Source organism: Melanerpes formicivorus, unplaced genomic scaffold (genome assembly GCF_026170545.1).
Source record: "Melanerpes formicivorus ecotype bairdi unplaced genomic scaffold, bMelFor1.0.p_v2 SCAF_64, whole genome shotgun sequence".
Taxonomy (NCBI): domain Eukaryota; kingdom Metazoa; phylum Chordata; class Aves; order Piciformes; family Picidae; genus Melanerpes; species Melanerpes formicivorus.
Window position 1 is genome coordinate 621,030 of NW_027142416.1, and position 26,539 is coordinate 647,568.

At 47.8% G+C, this 26,539-nt stretch overlaps 1 protein-coding gene across 2 annotated transcripts in view; it reads left to right on the forward strand.

Moving 5' to 3' along the window:
* ETV6 (ETS variant transcription factor 6) overlaps nucleotides 1-26,539 on the forward strand; it is a 155,237-nt gene that overhangs the window by 100,569 nt on the left and 28,129 nt on the right. For both annotated transcript variants that reach the window (XM_068162376.1, XM_068162377.1), the window contains exons 3-5: nucleotides 14,436-14,600; nucleotides 19,029-19,163; nucleotides 23,804-24,346. In XM_068162376.1, coding sequence (XP_068018477.1) covers nucleotides 14,436-14,600; nucleotides 19,029-19,163; nucleotides 23,804-24,346 — 843 coding nt within the window. The remainder of the gene's footprint in view (nucleotides 1-14,435; nucleotides 14,601-19,028; nucleotides 19,164-23,803; nucleotides 24,347-26,539) is intronic.

The following is a 26,539-nucleotide window of genomic DNA, read 5'->3' on the forward strand; positions in this document are numbered from 1 at the left end:
TACATAAGCCATGAGATGTTACTAAATATTTCTGACATGCTATCACTGGCTTCTTTCACAAGACTTAAGAAAAATAAGGTTGCTGCCCCTCACCCCTTCAAAAGAGAGGGCTCTGTTTGTGGGTCTCAGAGGGGTAACTGATCCCACCTCAGCTGTGGTACTCCCAGCTGCAGCACACAACACCCCTCTAGAGACAGGGGCCCCTTTTCCCCCAGCACATCTGCAGCAGTTTGTTGGCAATAGCAAGCACAGGGCTGGCCACCCTGCCTGTGCCCGTCACAGCCTGGGCTGCAGCAAAAGCAGCGTGGCCAGCAGATGGAGAGAGGGGATTCTGCCACTTTACTTTGCTCTGGTGAGACCTCACCTGCAGTGCTGTGTCCGGCTCTGGAGCTCTCAACACAGGAAGGACATGGACCTGATGGAGTGGGTCCAGAGGAGGGCCATGAAGATGATCAGGAGGCTGGAGCAACTGCTATCAGGACAGGCTGAAGGAGCTGGGGTTGTTCAGCCTGGAGAAGAGAAGGCTCTGGGGAGATCTAATAGCAACCTTCCAGTATGTGAAGGCTGGAAGAAGGCTGCAGAGGGACTGTTTAAAAAGGCCTGCAGTAACAGGACGAGGGGCAATGGTTTGAAATGAGAAAAGAGCAGCAGTTCTTTCATTTCTTCTGCAAGTTCTTTGCAATGATGGTGGTTGAGCACTGGAACAGATTGCCCAGAGAGGTGGTTGAGGCCCTATCCCTGGAGATATTCAAGGTGAGGCTCAACAGGGTTCTGGACAGCCTGATCTAGTGGAGGATGCTGACTGCAGAGGGGTTGGACTGGATGACCTTTAGAGGTCCCTTCCAACCTGGGTGATTCTATAAGTCTATGAAATGAGGAGTGGTGAGAAGGGCAGCCCAGGATAGCTCCACTGATGGCAGGGTCTCTAGGTGTTTAGCACAATAGGTTCACCGAGTATTGTGAATCTGGGGTAGTATCGGTTACCTACCATTTCTTGGTGTGCAGCCTCTCTCACAGCACCTTTACCTTTGAAAAGCAGGATGAGACAGACCTTGTGGATTATCTCATCCATTTGTTTCTTTTCTATTCAAAGCCTCATCCTCTGTGTAGGTAAATTACTTGCCTCTGTTGACACTGCAATCATTTTTTCAGCGCCAGAAGCAAGCCTTTCTTGGTGACATCATCAAGACTAACCCAAGTAAGACATTATCAGTGACATGACATGTTCTACAACAATTGCAGCTGAAGCATTTCCTCCCTTCTCTGTCACCACATCCAGCTGTTCTGTTTTGCAGTTTGCCACCTCCCTGCCTTTTACTGCAGTGGTGCTCTCAGCTGACTAGCAGAAACCAATGTGCATTTATACTGGGGGTCCTCAGTGACAGGACAAGAGTATACAGTTGAGCATAGGAATTCCCATCTAAACAGGAGAGGGGACTTCTTTACTTTGAGGGTGACCAAGCACTGGCACAGGCTGCCCAGAGAGGTGGTGGAGTCTCTGTCTCTGGAGGCTTTCAAGGCCCACTGGGACGTGTTCCTGTGTGATCTGCTTTAGCTGACCCTGCTCTGCAGAGACGTTAGACTTGATGATCTTCAGAGGTCCCTTACAACCCCTGCCATTCTGTGATTACTCCCCCCATTGCACTGGCACATCAAAGGGGTGGCCAGAAAACACTACTAAGTCAGCTCAGCTGCTGAACATATCTTGTATGAGCTGTGGCCTGAAAAGGCTAACTGGAAGGACAGCAGAGTGGTTGCAGACATTCCAGCAGGCCCCTTTCTTACCAGACTAACAGAAAGGGATTTCAGTGCACTCAGTTCAGGAGGGTTGATTATTTCCCTCAAGCACAGGACTCCAGCAAGACCTGTATGAAGTTAGAGTGGAGAAACTGGAGGTGTGTTGCTGAGATCTGAGGCTATCACAGAGTGGCAGCCATAGCTGCTGTAGTGAGAGATGAGTTGGTATCACAGCTGTCCAGGAATCTGCTGATGCCATAGGACCCACAGTACCCATGCATAGTACCCGTGCATGACCTAGCTACCATGGTGTCAGGCAGGCTGTGCTGAAGATGCATCCTATGCTCAAGCCCTTGTTATGGTTGGCACCTCAGGGAGCTAGTTCAGAGGGCTCCCCAGGGATGACTGCAGGTGCTGCATTCCATGCCTCTGCGTGCAGGATGCACATGGCCATGAGACACAAAGGACAGCATCCTAGCTCCAATGTGAGAGGCTCCTGATCAGGTTCTTGCCTGCCATCCCAATTAATAAAGTTAGATCCTGATTTCTTGGGCAATATTTGAAAGTGACCCCAAACAAAAGAATGCCTCAACTTCCTAAGACTTGCACAGGAATACCAAGTGAAAGACAGTTTTTGAGGGGGCTGTTGTGAGAGTAGGTGTGCTACTAACTGTGCTGACTAACTTCAGAGCAAGCAGGAGTTAAACTCTGAAGAGGAAGCAATTCTGAAGCTGCAGCAAAGATAATCATGATAATTTATCACCTGATAATCAAAGAGCACGCACTTAATTTGTACTCATTATCAATGTATTTCAAGCACAAGTACCTCAATACAAGAAGCCTTTCTGTGCATGTGTTGCACTGGAAGGGTGGAGATAAAGGGCTCCATGGAAATGCAGTGCAGTTCTTTCTCCTGTCTGGATGATATGGAGTAGAGCAGTTTATAGTCCCATTTCAGTGGCCGTCTTGACCCCTGGAGTTCAGAGCCGTTGTTTTAAGCAGTCGACCTTTTTCTAGGACAGCAGAAATGACTGACCAAGAATGACTTGGAGAAATGACTGACCAAGAGCTACAAGGATTTGGTTCATTAAGGAACCATCAAGAAGTGAAACTGAATCTGGAGGTTTGAACCATGTCACAACGACCCCATACAGTGCTACAGGCTGGAGTCAGAGTGGCTGGAGAGTGGCCAGGCAGAAGAGACCTGGGGGTACTGGTTGACAGCAGCTGAACGTGAGCCAGCAGTGTGCCCAGGTGGCCAAGAAGGCCAATGGCATCCTGGCCTGGATCAGGAACAGTGTGGCCAGCAGGAGCAGGGAGGTCATTCTGCCCCTGTGCTCAGCACTGGTTAGGCCACACCTTGAGTACTGTGTCCAGTTCTGGGCCCCTCAATTCAAGAAAGACATTGAGATGCTGGAACATGTCCAGAGAAGGGCAACAAAGTTTGTGAGGGGCTTGGAGCACAGCCCTGTGGGGAGAGGCTGGGGGAGCTGGGGTCAGACATCTTAGCCTGGAGAAAAAGAGGCTCAGGGGAGACCTTATTGTTGTCTAAAATTACCAAAAGGGCTGTTGTAGCCTCTCCAAGGCAACCTGTGACAGAAGGAGAGGTCTCAGTCTCAAGCTGTGCCAGGGGAGGTTTAGGCTGGATGTTAGGAAGAAATTCGTACCAGAAACAGTGGCTGGCCATTGGAATGTGCTGCCCAGGGAGGTGGTGGAGTCACCATCACTGGAAGTGTTTAAGAAGGTACTGGATGAGGCACTTAGTACCATGGTTTAGTTGATTAGATGGCATTGCATGATAGGTTGGACTTGATGATCTCAGAGGTCTTTTCTGACCTGGTTAATTCTGTATTCTGCATGCTGAAACCAGGCTTTTACCTCCAAAGCCCAAGATGTGGCTCAGAGCTGAGACCAGCATGCAGTCTGCAGAGCTGTCATTTGCACCATTTCTCCCAGGTATTTAACATTTAATGTCACCTGAAGGCAGGTCTTTGCATAAAGCACAGAAGGACTCATCTACTGGTGGACTGAAGCTATCGTAGCCCTCCTGGATTAGGAGTCTGAAGGATAATGTCTGCATAAGCCAAGAGACAGAGGTCCAGAAGTGCAATCAGTTCCAGCAGAAGTATGCCATGCTTTTACCACATGCTGGTGGTAACATTTTCTCTGCCCTGATTTGCTTAAGGCAAAGGAAGGCATGGTGCTGGCTGTGCTGCCAAAATCTGCTTTTACAGTAGCAGCACAAAGTGCAGCTGCAGCTCACAAGGCCTGGAGCCTTCACGCTCCGGGAGGAAGCCAACAGATGACATCTTGCTGTCATGGTTTAGCCTGCTCTGTAGTGAAGCTGGCCTCATGTTCCCTGGAAACAGCCTGGCAAATGTGCTCCTGGTGTACAACCCCCTCCCCAGCTCAGAATCACAGCTGAGTTAGGAAACAAAGTCCCAGCCAAAATTGCTTGAGGGAAAGGGACCCAACTTCTTCAAGGATGTGAGGCTCTGAGAACAAAATCTCCTTGTGAGAAGAAAGCAGCTCCTTAATACAGGAGGACTGCAATGTTGGTGGTGGTGTTTTGCTGGCATGTGAAACTGAGATTTCAAAACTTTCCACTTGGTTCAGCAAGTGGAAAAGGGACTTCCAGAGCCTCTCTTTTCTGAAACAGAGTCATCTCTAAGCTTGCAGCCACTGGAAGAGCAAGGTGGCCTAGTTGATGACAGGTTGAAGTGATAAATTGCTGAAAGGAGCCATCTTTATTGTAGCAGCTGTATTCAGCTAATTCTTCCATGTCCCCCATCTTTCTGGAGTGTTGATGAAGTACCTCAACTTGGCACCTTCTGTCCAGCAGCAGCCTCACTACTGCAGATTGTAAGCATGGTAATGATGGCAGCAGCCATCTGCTCTGCAGCAGTCAGGCAGAAGGCAGAAGGCTCAGGTACAACCATCTGTAGGTCAAGACTCTGCTATGAGGACAGGTGAGGGAGCTGGGCTTGTTCAGCTGGAGAAGACTCCAGGGGACCTTAGAGCTGTCTTCTAGTATGTGAAGGGAATCTACAGGAAGGCTTCAGAGGGACTTTTCATGAAGGTGTTTAGAGACAGGACAAGGGGGAATGGTTGGAAGCTGAGGGAGAGCAGGATTAGACTGGAGCTTAGGAGAAGCTCTTCAGTATGAGGGTGGTGAGACTCTGGAATAGGCTGCCCAGAGAGGCTGTGGCTGCCTCCTGCCTGTGGATGCTGAAATCCAGGTTGGATGAGGCCTTGAGCAACTGAGTCTAGTTGAGAGGTGTCCCTGCAAATGGTGGGAAGGTTGGAGTGGATGAGCTCTGAGGTCCCTTCCAACCTAAGTCATTCTAGGATTCTGTGACTACCAAGATCAATTTATTTCTAATTATTTACAAATGTTCACCACCCCAGCCAAGGACTGAGACCATATTGTGTTAAAAGAAAGAAACAACAGGTTTCTAAATACAGATTTCACTTTTTTACCTTAAAATGACTGTTGCCAGGGTGCACCAAGTAAGTGATACCGGGGGGAGGAAAAGTAGATGTTAAGGATGTAAAGGTGCTCTGCATTTGTGCACTAGTAAAGAGGAGCAGAACATAGTAGATTTAGGCCCTCCTAGAACAGATTTGGTGTTCACTGACTTTTTGCTTCACATCCACAGACCAAGTGTAACAACCTGATCAGCTTGCAGTTGGAAGCTGCTGTGTAGTGTAGGTGTATGAGTTAGCACTCACACACAGTAGTAGCACCAGCAGTGGCTGTATCCAGTACCGGGAAACTAAGGAATATTTTTTAGACCTGAAGTTCTCTCTGGGTTAGGACAAATTGGTTTGAAACAATAAAGAGTTGTTGAGAAGAAAATTAAAGTTTTTATGACCTCCTTGACCTCTGCTTGCTCCTGGCAGCACAGTCTTCTGAACCAGCTAACCCGTGCCATCATGGGGCTGAGCTCCTTTTGTTTAGGAGACAGTTTTTGCACATACAAGGGAAAAAAGCAACAGAGGACATTTCTTTCAGCTCCTTTTGGAAGGGAGCCTTAGGAAAGCAGTGTCTGCTCCATGGAAAACAGCCAAAAATTGGTTGAGCAGGAGTCAGGAGTGGATTAAGACTATACCTGGGAGCAAAGCCAAACCACCATTTCCCCATTCCCCATCCCCCTGCCAGCTGCTTGTGTTGCACAAGACACTCTGATAGGAGTACGGTGGTCATCTTCACTCTGGGAGCAAGAAGAGAGAGGTCATCTGGGACCCAGGCAAGTTCTTTGCCTTGTGTGGTGTCCATGGTAGCAGCTGAATGGCTGTAGGCAGCCAAAGAGCATTGTACTATCCATGGCTCAGACTCCCTCTTCTGCTCTGGCCATCTCTAAATGTGGTGCCCAGGTGCAAGATGCCAGCCTTCTTCCTGCCCTGGAAGGAGACCTCTTGTCAGACTTCAAGGAAGGTTTTGCTAACACCATAAAAGGAAGCTGAAGTCATTCTGCACAGCTCCTGGAAGTTCTTGGACATGGCTCATGGAATGAGCGCACAGAAAAGAGGCTGATCTTTTCATCACTGCTTTGGCTGGTAGCTTTTCCCTTCCAGAACTTCAAACCCTTCAAACTCTCTTTCTAGGCTGCAAACTGCCTGTCACCAGCAGGTAAAGTGCTCCAGCACTGTAACATTTCCTGTGAGTGATCTCAAAGTGGGGCAGCTCACAGAGGAAAGAGGGCTACAGCCCAGCTGCTTTTTCTGCAAGATACTCATGGTGATGCAGACGGAGCAGAAAGGAGAGAGGTGTCTGATAAGGGTCAGATACTGATTTCATTTGCAAGAAATGCAGCACAAGTGCCAGGTTAAGTTACTGGGGTTGCACTTCAAATTTTGTTCTGTAATCAGGTACAACTCTGAGGACTTCAGGAGTTGATTTCCAGTGTTCATGGATTTTTCTGACTGTTGCTGGGACAGGGGGTCTTAGACATAGAGTAATTTTGTGTAAGAGAGTTACTTTATTCAAAGAAAAGGGCTAGGCTATAGAGTGAGAGAAAATGTGTGCTTGGTGTTCAATGCTGTAGACTGTGGCCTTTCCCTCATCCTTTTCTGCTTACACAGGCTGTGGTTTTGTGGGGTTTTTGTTCTAGTGACTTCATCTGCCACCATTAATCAGTGAGCTACCTCAGTCCAGCAAGCTAATTTAGAGTCCTGCTCGTGCATTTGATCAGCAAATGCAAACCATGTGTAATGTCAGCAGGTCAGGGGAGGTGATGGAACGTAGGATTTTCACCTCAGTTCCAGAAAGGGCCCTAGCTGCTTCCAGGAAGCTGAGCTTGGCACTGGCTGTGGGGAATTGAAAAGATTTATTTCCCTCTGCGAGAGCTTAGAGCTTGATCATTCTAATCAAGCATTTTCCAATCAATATGTTTCTTACAGGCTTTCCAAAGGCTGCATTAGAAAAGCAATTTTATTTATTTTATGGCCCTGAAGCACTGAAGGATCTGGGTGCAGCAACTTTCCAAGGTCTCTGTACAGAGAAGGGCTTGGTCTCTGGGCTCTGTGAGAAGAGCAGGGCTTGGTCACAGAACACCATGCTAGCAAAAACCTGGGCTTGTGCTTCACAAGGTTTGTTTCTGTGCAGGCCCCAGGGCAGACACCTGCACTTGTTCAACAGGACAGCAGGAGCCTCTGCCTTTTATTTCAGATTACTACAGAAAAAACCTGTTTCACCCTCTGTTTCCAGCAGTGTAGGAAGCTTCCCAGAGCCTTGTCATTCTGATTCCAGGCAGTTTCAGACCTTTTTAAAGGACATGAAAGCCTTACTGGGGTCTCCCTTCCTCCTCATCATATGACTCCTCTGTTCCCTATCCAGTTTCCTTAACAAGACCTGTAAAGGTGGATTTTCATCTGCTGCCATCCATTTCCCTTGTACCAGTTTGTACTCAACTCCCAGATCATTTGCTGAGGATTAGCCAGGATTAACTTTTTCTTTCTTTTCTACCTTTGCTTATCTCTGGGCCTTGAAACTGCAGAGCTCAATCCCTGGAGGTCAGCAGCAATAAATGCCCACTGCTTCTCCACTACCTGGGTCAAGTGGCACCTGCTGGAAAGACCAAGTGGTCAGGCACATCACTGTACACCAGACCTCTGTCCTCTACTCATAACAGCAAGTGCAGGGGCCACCAGCTGTACAGGGTTTATCCTGTGGTAGGGCTGCATCTTCCACATGCATGCCAACCCAAGAGCAGGCCCAGAAGGCAGGAACTTAGGCTGTCCATCTTCATGGAAGTAGCTAAACACACCACAGCTCTCTGTTGCCAGCTGAAGAATCAGCCTTCCTGAGAAAGCAAGGTCCTTGATCTTCCTACCTTCCCCATCCATAGCTGAGGTAGTCCTGAAGAGCTGCTGAGCACCCTCTGGGTGGGAGCCTGCCAGTGCTGGTAGCTGAAGGGAAGACATTGCAGTAAGAAATTAGTGCAGCAGTTCCAGCAGAGATAGCATCAAATTCCTGCTTCAGCATCCAGCTTGGGCTTTTATTTGAAAGCCCCGTCGGTGTGTTCAGCACACTGCTGCTGAGCTGCGGGGAGCAGCACGTAGTGGTTTGTGCTGTCTAGTCTGAGCATGATTCCAGAACAGGGCCCCTGCTCTGCAAGCAACAATCAACAGCTCTGAGCAGGGACCCAGAGAGCAGCAGGGACAGCACTGTGGGACTACTGGACTGTAGCTGGGCAGCATTTCACACTTTGGAAGCATTTCATACATTAACTGGCCCGTGACAGCTCTTTGCCTTTCCCTCATCTAGCTTTCCAAATGAACAAGTGAGACAGAAGGAAGGGACTTCTAAGAAGTTGATTTGGCAGAACCTAGAAGGACTTTTGAATTTAATCCTCTGGTTTTCCTCCAGACTTCATTACCTTTACCAAAAGATGAAGAGGAAAACACAACCTCATGCCCCCCTCTTCTGCTTGACACACACCATCATATGCAGAACCAGGCACTATGCTTTATAGGTAACATGGAAGAATTTTGTTAATTAATGACAAAACAGAGAGCATCACTTCCTAAGAAGCAGAAGCTAGTTGGTAGCAGATAGGCAAGTCTGAACTTCTCCAGCTACAGTCAGAGCTGCCCTGCCTGATGCTGCCAGTGATGATGCATCTGTTTGTAGGATGAGAGGAAATGGCCTCAAGTTGCACCAGGGGAGCTTTAGGTTGAGTATTAGAAGAAGTTTCTCCACTGAAAAGGTTCTTAGACACTGGAAATAGGCTCTTCAGGGAGGTGGTTGAATCACCATGCCTGGAAGTGTTGAAAAGACAAATGGATGTGGTGCTAGGGCACATGGTTTAGCACCAGACTTGGTAGACAGTGGTTGGACTTGATGATATTTAAGGTTTTTTTCCAATCTAAACAATTCTATGATCTGTCCCCAGCTGTTTGGAACCCAGCTCCCAATTTGCACAGGTTGGCCCCTTCGCCCAGCTCCACCAGTCAGTTTCTGGCATGGGAGCAAGACCAATTCTGTCTGCCCTGCAAAAAGGAGGAATTAATGAGAGCTCTATCTTTGTCCTCTTCTTGCCTCTTCATCCTGCTGTAAGGATGGTGTGCTTTGTTGAAGTGGAACAAGAAGTTGAATGGCACTTGCTGTGAATGCTGTTTCTGTCATGCTTCCTTCTTGCGTGGCTCCATCCTCATAGTGAAACTAAAATGGAGCAGCAGCTCTGAAGGGTGCTGTGCATCACACTTTGCATCAGATTTGTGTCTTCAGAGTGTTGCACAATGAGTCAAGGTGAAAACAGCCCACAGGACATTATACTTCATGGGTTTGTTGTGCCTGTTGCCTACACTGTACTGTAAGGCACATACCCTGCCTTCCAAAGCAAAGGAGGGGTGCTTTGCAAGGTCCAACATCAGCCACATCTCTTCAAAAAAACAAAGTCGTAACCCCACCAGAAGTTTGTGGTCAGGCACAAATATTACTGGCTGTGTAGTTTTATGTGTGAAAGGTTATACTAGGTGAGCAGAGCACTCTGCTTCTCCAACCTCAAAGTCTGACCGTGCTTAAGTTTCCTGAGGAGCTCGCTATCAAGAAGAGTGAGCTCTAGAGACCATCCTAGAATGGCTCAGGTTGGGAAGGACCTCAGAACTCCTCTCCTTCAGCATCCCCATCATGGGCAGGGACACTTCTCAACTAGACTCAGTTGCTCAAGGCCTTATCCAACCTGGGCTTCAACACCCCCAGGCAGGAGGCAGCCACAGCCTCCCTGGGCAGCCTATTCCAGAGTCTCACCACCCTTGTACTGAAGAACTTCTTCCTAAGCTCCAGTCTAACCCTGCCCTCCCTCAGCTTCAAACCATTCCTCCTTGTCCTGTCACCAGACCAATGCCTTCTGCTGTGTGTGTGCATGTGTGCAACTGTCTGGTCCTATGTAAAGAGTTGGACTTGCAGAAGCAGGTGTAAATTACCAAACTGACCTCTCTTCATTGTACTTGGTGTTGCTGCCCAAGAATAAAAGGAAGGGAGAGTGGCTTTCTTTTGCTGCCCAGATAGTTAGCAGCCTGTGCCCTGGAGCATGAGAACCAGTCACTCACTGTAAGGTAGCTGTAGTGCAACAGGTGCTACAAACAGGATGTGTGGTGGGCAATAACCAACAGAAGTGGGTGATCTATTAAGACACCACAGCTCCAGCCTGCAGCATTAGAAAGGTGAGCATGATTTTTGCTCCCTGTTTACTGCATGGCAGACTGTCCGATTCCAAAGGTGTCCGTAAATTGTTGTATTTCATTCTGCTGGAGATGGTACTTGGAAGCTGACAGAAAACAGCCTAAAGAATATGCTGGGTGTCACAAAGCCAGGTTCTGATGGGTGACATTTGTTTGTCTAACCTGCTTTTGGCTATTAAGTTCAATAAGTTTTTGCTGTTTATTTTCACACCGATGAGATAGGAAGATCCAGGTTGGGGACGCTTGCCAGATTTCAGCCAGTGGAGCAGTGGCAGGGGTGGGAGCAGAGCCAGCTCTGACTCTAAGGTCAAAATTCACTCTCTGAAGTCTGTGGTGACACTGACCAGTGGGAGAAAGGCAACATCCCCTGTGTCTGATCCACACCTAACGAAAGCAGCAAAGCACAGTTGGTTCAGCAGGCAAAATGCCATCCCCATTTCCTAACCCAGCACTGATTTTCCTCAGTTTTCTGCCTGGTCAATATCCTTGTTAGTTGACAATGCTTTCACAGAGACTAAAACTGGGGAGATAAAAAGAGCCCATTTTCCTTCACCACAAGCGTGACAATAAAAGAGAAGTTGGAGAGAGGAAAATAACCAAGCAGCATCTAGAAAAGAAACCTGTCTAAGCATGATTAGTTTTCCTTTCACAGACCGTACAGGAAAGCATTTTCAGGACCTACCGATAGCTGTGGATGCCGTGCTGTAAAATCCTTCAGCTGCAAACCCAACCCTCTGGTGCCCTTGTTTTCACAGAACCAACTGCTGCTTCTTAAGAGAGGGCAAAGAAGGGGGGATCCAAGTTGATTCAATGCTGTACTCCGCATGAAAGAATTCTTTTTTGTATAGCAGTTTCTGAAGCACTTCAACACCGCTCAGCACCCACAGAAAAGCCTCATGGGGCTGATCTGCTTCAGGCTCACAAAGCAGATGGGTATGCAGTGGAGGCAGGCAATTGGGCTGGGATCTAGGTGATTCTGTGCTAGCAGGGGGATTGGACTTCAGAGGTCCCCTCCAACCTCTACCATTCTGTGATCATGTTTTTTAGAAGAAACTAACTTCCCAGGAAAGTGGCAGGGCAGGGAGGGAAGGAGATGAGAGAAGAGGCAGTCCAACTAGGGAAAAGGAGGTAGCTTGGTTTATGGCACCTTGTCTTCCAAAGTGTAATGATTTAATTATGGAATCACCTTGTGGGTGGAGAGATGTGGCACCTCCACTTGCTGATTTTAGTGGTAGCCAGACTGACTTAGAAGGGCTGCTTGCTGATTCTCAGTAACTAGAAGCCCTAGGTCATAGAATGACAGAATGGCTTAGGTTGGAATGGACCTCAGAGATCATCTACTCCAACCCCCCTGCAATGGCCAGGGACCTCCCCTCACTTGGCTGCTCAAGGCCTCAGAGTTGTATGAGAGTTGAGAGAGGTCATACAAGTCTAGGACTTTTCTCACAAGCTTTGGAGATGCTGCTGAAGCTCAGCAGAGTTTGATTTGCAGTGTGAAGCACTGGGCCTGTTTCGGGTTTGCCAGCACAGCACACGTGGCTTGTCCCAGGCTGTGTGGCTTATTTGGCTGTTCTGGATCTAGTGCTGAATGGTCTGAACCTCTCTTCAGCCACGGGGCTTTTGTATGAGTTGAGTGGAGGGCAAAAATCGCTTGTTACCAACACATAGGAAACATTGCTGTGTGTTTGTACAGGGAGGGCTTCAATCATGATACTGTTACCTTTACTGGAGCCAGCACCTCATGGGAAGTTATCAGAGAGCTCTGTCCATGTTGCCCTGATTTTTCCACTGCTGTTTTGTTTTGCTTTGTGCTTCATGTATATGAAGTCCACATCAGAAGCCAGTTGGATTTCCACGTGGCAGTGCTCCTTTGGGAAATTCATTGTTAGCAAGGAAAAGGGAGAGGCAGAAGCAGCCATGCAGGAGTATTCCAAGCATTCCTGGGGTGGTCTGTGGAACTCTTTCCTACATTGTGGTCTGGCTGCATCACGCCTGGCTTCTTGCTTTCTGAGCTGCAGTCAATGTGCTTGTGCATGCTGCTGAGCAGTGGCCTGGGGGCTGGGTTTCTGCAGAAACAGCCAGGAGATGAACCTCATTCTGGTATTTGGGATGGCAGTTGCCGTGTGTCTGAGAAGGTCTACAGCTCACCCCAGGCCCCTGAAAAAGAAAGGTCCTGCAGAAAACTCAGAGCCCAGTAAGCAGACCTTAATTCAACAGGGAAGATGAAGAAGAACTGAAGTCTTTCATCAATAAATAAATGCTACTGCTTGTGTCTGTGTGGCACACAACAGTGCTACAGGGGTGGCTGGAATCCAGTGGAAATTCTTGCTACTGCCATGCAGATGTCTCTTCCTAAGGTCAGCTCTAACCATTTCTCAGGCTCCATCTCAATTCCTTCTCCAGCTGAGATTTAGTTCTGCGTGCAGCTGTGGCTCTGGGACTTTCCAAAGCCACTGTCTAGGAATCTGGCACAGCAGCAGACTGCAGCTCACTGCATTGGACCTTTTGCTAGAACAGAAAAACAAGTGAAAAACAAACTAAAACTAAGCAGGAAAACTCTCCCAGGTTTCTTTTAGTGCTTCTGGAGGAAAGTAATCAGATTTTGGAGCATGGTGTGCCAGGAAGGAAATTTCTTCCCATGTGCAGCATACAATCAGCCAGGTGGAGTATGAGGAAGGGAGGTTCATCCTCCTCTGAAGCATAAGGCATTAGCCCATGCCAGAGGCTCTGTACCAGAGATCTGATCAGATACAGCAAATTTTATGTTCTAGGCACAGTGTGAAGCTTTCATTTCTGTGCAACACATTGTAGCAAGTCAAACAATGAGTCATCTCAGGGGGAAAAGAGGAAGGAAAGCTTTTATCTCCCAGTGGACTGGAGATAATCTCTACCTGGGTATTAAAAGCTCTTCACCGTGCTGCCTCCTCTCCAGGGGAAGAGAGCTGGTTTAAATTTGTCTGTACAACAGGTATTGAATTGTGTCACCTCCCAAGCCTCTGCCTGGGCCTAGTGAAGGTATTGGGCAAAAGGTCTTTGACCTTGATGGTAGCTTGGTTTGACCCTTGTGGGTTAACACAGTAGTTCAGACTGTTTGTGCTGTACAGGCTGGCCGGGAGAAAGGGAGTGCCATGAGGATGGTGGAACACTGGCACAGGTTGCCCAGGGACGTAGTTGAGGCCCCATCCCTGGAGATAATCAAGGTGAGGCTTGACAAGGCTCTGGGCAACCTGCTGTAGGGGAGGATGTCCCTGCTGACTGCAGAGGGGCTGGACTGGATGACCTTTCCAACCCAAATCATTCTATGATTCTCCTTGGAGCCCTGGAAACTCTGTGGCCAGACCAAACATACCTACTGTTTTACTGCCAAATGGCACACCACCCTTCTGTGGGCAGAGGGCATCACTAAGATGTTCTCACTGAACAGGAGCCACAAGCTAAAGCAGTGCCAAAGGTGCCAGCATAATGGCATCTGGGGTCTGAGCACACCTTACTTAGCCATATCTGCACTGAGCACCACTCAACAGAGGCTGTGTCTAGCAGCCCCTCTTTACAGACCCCAGCCACCTGGAGGGAGGTATGGCCACAGCTCTCCTGCAGCTGGCCATGTTTCATTATCCTTGGTTGATGACTTTAGGAGAGAGCCTCTGTGACAGGATACATACCAAGGGTGGATACAGCCAAGCACTTTGGCCTCCTGCTTCTTCTGCACACCCAGAAGGAGCAGCTGGAGGAAAATTCCATTCCTCAGTAGAAATCTGTAATGAAATAATGTCCTAGAAGCTTTTTTCAGTTCTTAACATGTCACAGACAAACCAAGGTGCCTAAACAAATGAAGTATTTCACAGTCCAGTGCTTAAAGCAATTCAGCAACAACCTGGTGCTCCTCTCCTACACTTTCCTCTGAGACTTTGCACGTGATGGTGTGGGGACAGAGGGGGATTCACTGATGGCTGCCAGTTTTCCCATGCCTTGTTTCAGTTTGGTAACACAATCACTGTCTTCTGCCACAGGTTTGCAGCCCATGTACTGGAGCAGGGAGGATGTGGCACAGTGGCTCAGGTGGGCGGAGAAGGAGTTCTCCTTGAGGCCGATCGAGAGCAGCACTTTCGAGATGAACGGCAAGGCTCTGCTGCTCCTCACCAAAGAGGATTTTCGATACAGGTCTCCTCATTCAGGTGAGGCTTATTCACAGGAGCTGTGATTGGGAAGAGAGAGAAAGCTCGCACGAAGTCTGGAGAGGGTCAGAGGAGAAAATGGTCACATTTGTTGTGGCTGGCTGGGCAAGAGGAGGAGACTGGGTACAGAGACACTTGTATGAAGCAAAGACAAAAAGGACAAGGAGGAAATGAAGCCCTGGAACACCTGAGCTGTAGGCAAATTTGAATGTAAATCCAACCCCAAACATGCAGCATTTTCTCAGTCCAAACTCCCTGCAGAACTCCCAGAAAAGGAGCTTCTGTGGCAGTACTGTGTGACTTGCAGCTCTTCCCTGCAAAGGCTTATCTTTCACAGCCCCAGCCTCAGCAGCAAGTTAATCAAGTGCTCCAGCCTCTTTAACAGTCCCGTATTAGCATTTTGCCTTGCAGTTGGCTTGGCTGATGTGCTGCTAAAAGTGATTGCAAAACTCCTCCCTCGGGGACCTTTCCTCTATTTAACAGCCCCTCTGGGCTTTGCTTTACTTTCCCATATTCTCTCATGTGCTGGAGTCCAGCCCAAGACAGAGCACAGACAGGTGTGTGAATCAGTCTGCCTATTGCTCAAATTATGTCTTCATTTATTCACAAAGAAGATTTAGAAATGTGTCTGTTGCTTGCATTTCTATCCCCTGCAGTCTGTCTGCTCCGGTTTTACAGTCAAAGTAAGTCTCTGCCCTCCTTTGTCAGAGATGTTTAACTGAACATGAGTTGTGAGCTTTTCCTTTGTGACTACATGAGGTGCTCCTGGTAAAAATAAAGGCTGTAACTCGGTCAGGACCAGTGAGTGAAGAGTCTGGACCAAGTGGTGACAGAACGCTGTGAGGAGGCTTCCTGTGCAAGGCTCACTAGCTGCAGAAGCACAGCTGGTACTGCTTGGGTCCAGCTGATAAATAAGCTGTGGCACTGGCTCTGCATCAGGCTGCTTGGTGACTACTTTGAACACACCCCCAGAACCATCCTCCTGCAGAATCTGCCTCACCAACTGGGACTTGTTTAGTGTACACCAAGCTTTTTCAGCACAGGACTAATGTTGTGTGGAAGGAGATGCCACACGTGAACATCTATTGCCAGTGTAATACAGCAGTGAAAAGTGATGCCTGGAAACAGGGTTTTTTTTCTTTCTGGTACACTGCTTTGAGTCATTACATTAAAAAATGAGCCCTGCTTAAGGCAAGATGAATATTGAATGTGGGGATGTGGGCAAGGACTGTAAGGGACACCATTATGTATCTTGAGTGCAACTGCCCTTACCACTCCAGTGCCTCACTGCCTACAAGTTACGCCCCTGCTCTGTGTGCTGCGAGGGCTCTTGAAATGAGTAGGATTCAAATGTTTGTGGGCTGGAACTGGAGCATTCCCAGAGAGGAACCTTTGGCTTGCATGCAGAAGGTTAAGCTCTTACTTACCTAAATTTGGAATGAAACAACCAAAGGAAAGGCTTCCTCCCTCAATTTTTATTCTCCTCCTTCTCTCTAGGTATTCCCCACTGATAAGAAACCTTTAAGAGGATATCTGAGTCAGCTGCTAGAAATTTAGATGACTGAGGTAAAGGGACGTTAAGTCAACACTTCCCAGAAATGAACCATGTGTGACATTTAAGAAGTATAGAATGATGTTTGCCATAGAGGCATTGAGTTGATTTCAAGACTGTAGCTACATCAAAGCTGTGTCCTTTCCCCTCCTGGTGACACCAGGAGAGCCACACCCACTCCCCACAGTGCTCCTTGCAATAAATGGACTCTCAGCCCCATAGCTATACTTCTGCTTAGGGCTGGCCAGGGAAAGGAGACAGCAGAGAAGGAAGACCATTGAAAAAGACTTTCCACCTTCTTGACTAGCACTGCTGCACATGGGTGGTTGAAGAAACAGAACTGTTTTATCAGGTACAAAAAAAATAGCCAGCTTTATGAGCATTTTCACCAGTCTGTCAAGCCAAATCAAAAGAGGGAGAAATTTTCTACCTTACAGCTGGGAGTGTTACAGCACTAGCTGTGATTATGCCACTTTTGCATTCAGAGATGCAAATAATGTGGTAAAATCACTCTTTAACCTTTCAGGTACTAAACATAGCAAAGGTAACTGGGGTCTCCAGGCTTTGTTTTTAATTAGAGCTTCAGGTATTGCAATCATCTCTTTAAAATGCCCTAAAGTCACTGCTGAGACAGTAAAAGCAGCCAGAATGGTAAAAAATAAAGGAAGCTGAGCTATGGAAAGTAGAATGGCTTTGGCTGTTTCACACTAAGGCACTAACAAATAGAGCCCTGGAAGTTTATGGAGACAAAGGACAAATGGTGCAGAGTTTACAATCTCATAGCAACAGCTACTGGAAACCCACACACACCTGAGAAAACTCTCCCAGAGAAATGCAAGGGTCCTAACTGCAACTTCACTGACTTCTCAAGATAATCTGTGATTGCTGCAGCCTGTTCCTCTGTGATGTCAACAGTGACAAACAAAAGATGCAGAATTTAAAAGATGAGAGAAGTCCTATGCTGTGAGGTGCAGCTCACTTGGGCATGTGCAACCAGTTGCATTAAACAGAATGTGCAAGGTCCTGCAGCTGGGTTGGGCCAGTCCCAGATACAAATCTAGGCAGGGTGCAGAGTGGGTTTAGAGCAGCTCTGAAGAAAGAGACTTGGGGGTGTTGGATGCTGAGAAGCTCCCCAGGAGCCAGCAGTGCCCTCAAGCAGCCCAGAAGGCAGCTGTGTGCTGGGCTGCAGCCAGAGGAGTGTGGGCAGCAGGGCAAGAGAGGGGATTCTGCCTCTTGACTCGGCTCTGCTCAGACCCCACCTCCAATCCTGCCTCCAGGTCTGGGGTCCCCAGCAGAAGAAGGACACAGAGCTGTTGGAGTGAGTCCAGAGGAGGCCAAAAAGATCATCCAAGAGCTGGAGCACCTCTGCTGGGAGGACAGGCTGAGGGAGCTGGGCTTGTTCATCCTGGAGAAGACTCCAGAGGGAGCATAGAGCAGTGATCCTCCAGGAAGGCTGCAGAGGGACTTTTCCTGAGGGTGTCTAGAGACAGGACAAGGGGGAATGGTTTGAAGCTGAGGGAGAGCAGGGTTAGACTGGATCTGAGGAAGAAGTTCTTCAGTCCCAGGGTGGTGAGACTCTGTAACAGGCTGCCCAGGGTGGTTAAAGGCCAGGCTGGATGAGGCCTTGAGCAGCTGAGTCTAGTTAAGAGGCCTTCCTTCCCATGTTGGGGAGGTTAGAGTAGATCATCTCTGAAGTCCCTTCCAACTTGAGCTATTCTGTGATTCTTGTGTTTGATGTAGGAGGAGGGGCATCAGTACCAGATGTAATACATCAAAAGCCACAAAATAAGCAGTTAGTTCATTAGTTTCCTAGGTATGGTGGTGACATACATGTACCACTGAGGAAAGATACAACACTTGTGGGGCCAAGGGATGGGATGAGAGGAGCAGCCTGCCTGCAGCCCCAAAAAGAAGCAGGCACCTGGATCACTTCATTCAAGAATGTGTCACCTTGGTGCAGAAAGTTCTGCAGTGGTAACCCAGCACCTCACAGGGTTTCCCTGTCCAGAGCACCAGGTCTGCTGTGTTTTGTTCCTTAGTCTGCATCATGTCCATAGTCCACTACTGCCTGTCACAGTAAGCTACACAGAGATTCCAGCAGCTAGACATAACCAGCTTTGGGATCCCATTTGGACTTTTCAGCAGCTCAAGCCATGACACCAGAAGTGATGGACAGAAGTTCCTAAAGCATCTCTAGCACTTAAGCACCTCCAGGAGTTGTCAGCACAGCAATGTTGGTCAGCATCCTTAAATCTATGCATCCTTTTAAAGTCTGTGAGTCATCCCAAAGTAACTTGTCAAAGTGAGAGCAGATTCCTGGCGTGGAGTTTTTTAGTGGCAGACAGCCTCTGGCCTTCAGACATTGGTGTTGCATGGAGTGACTTTACAGCACCTTCTGTCTCCCCCCCCATAAAGCCTGAACTGTTCAGTAGCTAAAACAAAGCACCAGCTTTGCTCCCAGCAACTCACTGCATCAATCCCGGGCTCTGCATTTAAGATTTCTGTGTCCTGATGCAGCTATCTAAAAACCTGAGGCTATGATAAGGTAGGATGCTGAACTTACTACAACTTGTAAAGGTTGAGAGCTCTTGTATAGACAGTCAAAGCCTGAAAAAAACTTCTGCATTAGAGTAAGAAAAGCCATGCCATGTCCTTCTCCCGTTTTTCCAGTCACACCATGTGCAGTTTTGCTTTTGCCTTTTTTTTTCATACAGGGAAGAACCTTGCAAAACAGTGAAATGTAGGATTTTATTGCAAGCATTTGGGGGTCTGAAAGTAGCACCCAGGAGCCTTGAATTCCTGCATCAGATGGCTAAATGAGTCTTCTCAGCAGTATGTAGGTTTTTATTTCATTTTTCGTGCTGTGTGTTTTCCAGGTGATGTTTTGTATGAACTCCTGCAGCATATCCTGAAGCAAAGGAAAGCTCGTATGCTCTTCACACCATTCTTCCACCCTGGGAACTCCATCCATGCTCAGCCAGAGGTTGTATTACACCAGAACCATGATGAAGGTAACTGTCTTGTTTTTAGAGGAGCTGCCATTATGGAGACAAGTAGGGTAAAGCTGTGAGGAATGACATAATTTTCTTCAGAGAATCATAGAATCCTAGAATGGCTCGGGTTGGAAGGGACCTCAGAGCTCATCTCCTCCAACCTCCCCACCATGGGCAGGGACACCTCTCAACTACACTCAGCTGCTCAAGGCCTCATCCAGCCTGGCCTTCAACAGCCCCCAAGCAGGAGCCAGCCACAGCCTCCCTGGACACCCTAAAATATATAGAGCCCAAGCATTTTAGAATATCCTTCCCATGACAGAATTGTGCAGAATTCATTTTTTTCAATTAAAAAAAAAATCTAGGCAAAAGTAGTGTTAGTCTGTTTTTAAGTAGTGAAGTGGAAGTGAGTGAGGGTATCATCCTAATCCTTGCTAACTGGAGGAAAGATGCACAGATGATTTCAAGATTTAACACTGGGATTGCAAGAGAAGGTTGAGAGGTGCTGTCAGACCTGTCCAGGTTGCCCATGGGCATGCTGAGCAGGCCAGAATCAAACACCCCAAAGTGTTTCCACACAGCTGTGTATACATTGCAGATTAGAAGAGGGTGCTGCAGGTCAGGCCAATTGAACTGGCCCATGTTGCCCTAATGTACCAAGATAGGCACTTCCTAGAGACCATTTTTTCCTGAAGTTTGGCATTCATACACGAGTGTCCCATTTCCAAATCTCACGCAGGAATGCCAGCTGCCCTCCCAGACACCCCTGTGGCAATGATCTGGGGCAGCTTTCACTCCAGAGAGGATTTCACAAGAAGGTTTAGTTGGTTTCATGTGTGTCACTTAAAAGTTCCTTGCAATCCAGTCCAGCTCCTGTCAGAGCAAGGATGATTCAGAAAGAATTTTGCTCTCTTCCTCCCAATGCTGTGACTGCTGGTGGCACTACTGGTTTTACTTAGAGAACTCTGTAGTGTTACTCAAAACTTTCCCTTTATAAGAGCAAAAATTAACTCTTGCCTTGCTGTGAGAGGGAACTTCTAAAGGAGCAGAAGAAACTCCAGCTTGCCTGCCTCAATGCTCTGAGCAATCAGAAAACCTCTGCCAAGAATTTATGGGCAGAGGAATTTATTCATTTACGTATTGTGACATTCCTTTCTCCTTCCTGTCCCACAGTCACTTGGCAGAAACCAGCACAGTGAAGTTTACGATTTTCCCTCAGCAGAAAGCAGCTTAGTGAAAAAGGAGAACAAATGTGAGAAGCAGAATTTAACCCTGCCTGACTCACAAACTGCAAACTGTTACTTTGGCACAGTTTTGAGTGGTTGAAAGTTCACAAGCAATGGATCTCTGTTAGGATCCCTCCTGACCCTCCTGACCCCTCTGTTAGGATCTTTCTCCATTTTCTCCTTCCAGCTCTCTTGCCCAAGAGATTACATACTTGTGATCCTGCTTCTAAATGCTTTCACTTTAAGGTAGTTAATCCATAATCAGATGAGACCAAGCTTTTCATCTAGTGTAGCTAGTCAAAGTGGGTTTGACTGTTGGAAATCAATTGATTGATACCAGTTCAAGGGATCTCCAGGATGCACTGGCTTGAAATCTGCCCTGTGGGCATCAGTCCCTGTCCCTGCAGAGGGATAAGCAATGAAGAGTGAATGACTTACATTTCCAGTGGTCCTTCTGACTCAGCACTGAGTCACTTGATGGAATGCCATACAGGAAGCTTGCACTGTCATTCCCTGCACTGCTTTTATGGGCAAGCAAAGAGTGCCAATCGTTGTGACTGTCACATTGGCAATTGCTCAATCCCAGCCCCGCCCATCTCTATATGGATCAGACAGGTCTGCAGTTTTCCTGGGAGCTGAATTCCCTTTCACAGCTTTCCCTTCAAGAAAAGAGTTTTGGTCACTCAGAATTAAGAGCCAGACTGATAATGTGGATCCGTTCCCACATGAAATTATATACCATATGTGCTCAACTTACAGTCATTAGAGGTGCCAGGGAGTGAATGTGATGAGGGTTTGATTCTGTTCAGGATCATTCCTGGCAGTGGAACAACTTGGAGTTGAGATTGAATTGTTTTATGGTAAACAACAACTTCAGCCATTAAGAGATTCCTTAGTTAATTGCTTAAAGAGAAAGTTCTTGCAGGGAAGTGAACCCTGGTGTCTATCCATTTGTGCTTTTGCCTCTTGCTACTTTTGAAAGAGTTCCTTGGTCCCTACCTTCTCTCCACCCTGTCCTGGTTCAGGATCCACCATAGTTTGGGAGCAGATAGGTTCTGCTTGGAGCTTGTCAGAGCCAACTGATGTTTGCAGGGGGCTTGGTGGAAAGCACAGGAGGGCATTCCTTTCTGCTTTCCAGATAGCTGCTCCACACAGCCAGGGTACTTTAAGTAAGACAAAGGATACAAGATTCTGGTCTATATCTACAGGCCAAGAATGAGCACAGAGCATGTGACTGTACAGTGATGGGGGTGGATGACATATAGAAGATAGGACACAATGAATCTGGGGAGTTGGTTTTCTTTCTGTTTTGGCAAGGAAAGCAGACTTGAAGGGAAAACGACCACAGAAGCAGGCATAGCTGTAAATGAATTCCTGTTTGGTCTTCCACATCACTTGGGCTAGCCCACATTAGCTGGCCACATGTATTTAAAGCTGTTTGGGATTAAACGAGAACAATCTATAGCTCTGGAGTTCCACGTCCTGCAGCTGTTTCATTGTGAGTACCTTAAACAGCTCTACAAATGCGTTTTTTTTGGGACCACAACTGTGTGAAATAAGAGCTCTGCAGCCAGGTAGTTTCTGCCTGGTTTTCCTGTAGACTTAGCGTCCTGAGTGGGCAAAAGGGTTGTCACTGCCTGCCACTACATTTTCTCAGGACTAGAGCTTTTTCTGATCAGGCCTTTCCCTGGATAAGTGCTGATCCCTCTCCTGATGCCTGCCTGGGTTCCAAGGCAGTGGAAGTCCCTGGGTCTTCACCTGCACAGGATCTTTAGCAAGTATCCCTGTCTTGAGAAGAGAGCAAGAGAATCACAGCAAATGGAGCAAGCAAAGGGGCAGTCATATACAGGCAGCTCCTTGTTTCACTTGTTGACATGGACCCAGGAATTTCCTCCTCTTATCATCCAAGGCTTTCAACAAACACAAATTTGATCTTTCTTTTTCAGATAAAAACTTGTTAGTCACTGCACTCTGGGTTTTTTTTTCCTCTTGGTAATTTCCCAAGTCCAAATCAATGGCCTGAGCTGAGCTGGATTTTTGCACTGTTTGTGTCAAGCATTTCCTTTGGTGGGTGGATTGTTGGTACCTAAAGACGCTGACCCAGAACTGTGATTTGTCTTGGCTCTGCTGTGAGGGATCACAGCTGAGGAAGTATGCTCCTGCAAAAGTGATGCTAGAGATCCTCCTGCTGAAGAAATGTATGTGCAGGTATGGGGCAGCCCATCAGCAAGACAGCACAGGCCAAAGAAAGCAAGGGGGAAATACCCTTCTGAATATGTTACATGCTCTTAAACGTGGGATAAAATTTAAATCCTGGAATGGCTCAGGTTGGAAGGGACCTCAGAGCTCATCTCCAACCTCCCTACCATGGGCAGGGACACCTCTCAACTGAACTCAGCTGCTCAAGGCCTCATCCAGCCTAGCCTTGACCTTTGACCCAAGCCTCTACCAGCTAAAAATTAGTGCTTAGTATTTTCCTGGAGACATTTTCCTTGTTTATCTTGCCTTACAGTGCTCATCTTGGTACAATAGCCAGAACCACTTACAGAGTGGATGGCAGGAGACAAGTTTCAAAGCATTTGCACAGAAGCCTAGTTAGTGCAGCTGAATCAGACCTTGCTTCTTTAAGTCTTTTCTAGACAGCTTCTCAAAATGGGGTCTCCACATTTCCCCAGGAACAGCCTTCACATGGTAGTGCAGTGCAAATGTTTTCACAGTGCTGATTTAATTCTGTTTAGCAATAACTATCTGTATCCATGTGGCATTTTATTGGGCACTTCTAGGTACACAAAAACATTTCCTAACTGACAGCAGTAACACAGAAACAGAGAATGGCTTAGGTTGGAAGGGACCTCAGAGCTCATCTACTCCAACCATGGGCAGGGACACCTCTCAACTACACTCAGCTGCTCAAGGTCTCATCCAACTTGGCCTTCAACACCCCCAGGCAGGAGCCAGCCACAGCCTCCCTGGGCAGCCTGTTCCAGAGTCTCAACAACCTCCAGTTGCAGAACTTCTTCCTCAGATCCAGTCTAACCCTGCTCTCCCTCAGCTTCAAATCATTCCCCCTTCTCCTATCTCTAGATACCCTGATGAAAAGTCCCTCTGAAGCCTTCCTATAAAATCCCTTCAGATATTGGCAAGCTGCTCTAAGCTCCCCCTGGACTCTTGTCTTCTCCAGGCTGAGCAACCCCAGCTCTCTCATCCTGTCCTCATAGCAGAGGTGCTCCAGCCCTTGGATCATCTTTGTGGCCTCATTTGGACTCACTGCAACAGCTCTGTGTCCTTCTTATGCTGGGGACACCAGAACTGGAGGCAGGATTGGAGGTGGGGTATTCAGTAAGTCCAGCTACCAGTTTGACAGTCAGATCCTACTCCATGATCACAACACAGACAATCTGTATATTTTGTGGTTTGTTTTTTCCTCCACAGATAACTTTGTCCAGAGACCTTCAAGACCATCCACAGAAACAGTCCACCACAACCCCCCAACCATTGAACTGTTGCATCGTTCTAGGTCACCCATCACCAACAATCACCGTCCATCACCAGACCCCGATCAGTGTCCGCTGAAGTCCCCTATGGACAACACTATCCGCCACCTCTCCCCAGCTGACAGGGTGCCAGCAACCAGGCATCAGCAAGAGAACAACCACCAGGAGTCCTATCCTCTCTCAGTGTCCCCCATAGAAAACAACCACTGCCCACCTCCTTCTGAGGTGCTTCAGAAGCCCTCCAGCCCTCGCCAGGAGAATACCAGGGTCATCCAGCTTATGCCCAGCCCCATCATGCATCCTTTGATACTGAACCCCAGGCACTCCGACTTCAAACCACCAAGGTTTCCTGAGGATGGGCTGCACAGGGATGTAAAGCCAATCAACCTGTCCCACCGAGAAGAGTTAGCTTATATGAACCACATCATGGTGTCTGTGTCTCCTCCCGAGGACCACGCCATGCCAATTGGAAGAATAGCAGGTAAGTGCCATTCTCTGGGCTACACCAAAGCTAATGCTCTTTGTTCACAACTGTGCTGTGCATGACAAGCTCCACACTTCCTTCAGCTGCTCTGTCACCTCAAGTTTACTGGCACTCTGCAGGTTCCAGCACTTGTGTGGTTCAGATTGTTAAATGTGAGTAAACCAGTTTCAGGAGAGGCAGGCAGAGGGGCAGAAGTGACTTGCCTGTGACCACAGAATGCGTCACGGGTACTGAAACCTTTGTGCCTTGACACTCACTGCCTCCCTGTCCACTGGCAAGCCACTTGTTTCCCAAGATAACAGTCTCCAAAGCCTTGTCCTGCAGAGAGGTGGTTTTCCAAGCGCTGCATTCACATTGGAGTCCAGTCCTATGGAAAGCAAAAAAATTCTTGACCTTTGAGATAACACAGTGTCAAGCTCACTATTCTGGGGATTGTTGGACTGATAAAATACTACCTCTGAGTCCTAGTTTGAAGGCTTCCCTGTGCTTCTCATACCAGGATTGTCCCTTCTTACCGGAACAAGGTTGCTTTTGTCCCACACAAGCCACAGGCATTGTCTCATCTTTGTGATCGTAAATAACTGACATCACAACAGCTGAGTCAGGAAGCTGAGCCTACAGAAAATGGGAGTTTGTGCTTGAAAGGGAGCTGTAGACACACAGGGAGAAGTGGGAAGGGAAAGGGAATCCAGCTTCAGGAATACGCTGGATGGCCCAGGAAGCAATTTCCTTTGAGAGATGTAAATGCACACCACACTCAAAACCATCCCAAGCATTTGGGTCAGCAGTGAGCTAAGGTGAGACCCAGCTGCTGGGGGGTGTCATGTGCCCACAAAAGGACCTTTCAAAAGACCTTGTCCTGTTTTGTGCTTAGTGCCTGAAATTTATTCCAGATGTGGTGCAGCCACAGCCTTAATGAGCAAGGGTTTCTCTTTCCTTCAGGCCTAGCACTTTAAATTCAGAAGGTACACATCTCACCATCTAAGGCAACATCAAGCACAGGGTCTGTGGTCCTTTCCCATCAGGGAGGTGGGTTACAGGAATTCATATTTTTACACTTTTGCCCTCTGGCCATGTGTGTCCCTCCTTTTGGTTTTTATTTCCCACACTATTCCCAGCAAGTAAAGAAATAAATGTCATGGCACAGAAGCTGCTTTACTGGTTGCAGCACTGGAGATCTCCTTTCCATAAGGCACTACTGGAAGATCAGGCAGCTGCTTCATTTTTATTTTTCTGAAGGAAAGGTTCTCTAAGAATGAAGCCTAGACTGAAGAGAACACAGGGAGGGATCTGGAGAGCAGATGGTGATGTCAGTTTTCTCATTTAGGCCCAGATGTTTTCTTACATGCTTGGGAACTTTTGTTTTCTGTAGGTTGTGCACTGGGTCCTATGACACCAGCCCTGTAGCTGGTACTGCCATATCCTTGCCATCTCTGTAGTTTGCAGGACACCAGAGCCTAAGCCTGTGGATACTTGGGCCTAACAGTTGCTTGGCAAGTGTGGAGCAGCTCGAGTGCTGGACACAGGCTATATTTGCACACTTAGCTGCTTTCAGTTGTGCTCTTGTGGTGATGCTTGGATCCACCAGCATGGGTGGGCCATCTGAAAGAGCTGCAGAAGTATTTCATGCCAAGAAACCCTAAAGTGTACTCAGGCGTTCAGCTCAGATGAGGGCTGGGATCAGGGTTCAGGGCATTTCACAGCTGGTAGCTGGCAGCATCATAGACTTCTGCTGAATTTCATAGAATCATAGCATTGTTAGGGTTGGAAGGGACCTCAAGGATCATCTAGTTTCAAACCCCTGCCATGGGCAAGGACATCTCACACTACATCAGGTTGCCCAGAGCCACATCCAGCCTGGCCTTCAAAACCTCCAGGGATGAGGCTTCTACCACCTCCCTGGGCAACCTGTTCTAGTGTCTCACCTCCCTCATGGGGAAGAACTTCTTCCTAACATCTAATCTAAATCTGCCCTGCTCTAGCTTGAATCCATTTCCCCCCAGCCCTGACACCCTAAGAAGTCCCTCACTGGCTTTCTTGTAGCCCCCTTCAGACACTGCAAGGCCACAATAAGGCCTCCCTGGAGCCTTCTCTTTTCCAAACTGAACTGTTTGCCACTGTTCTTCCACCAGTGCCCCATATCCTCTATTTGTAAATGCCCACAAGCCTCACTTGCTGTACAGGCACAGG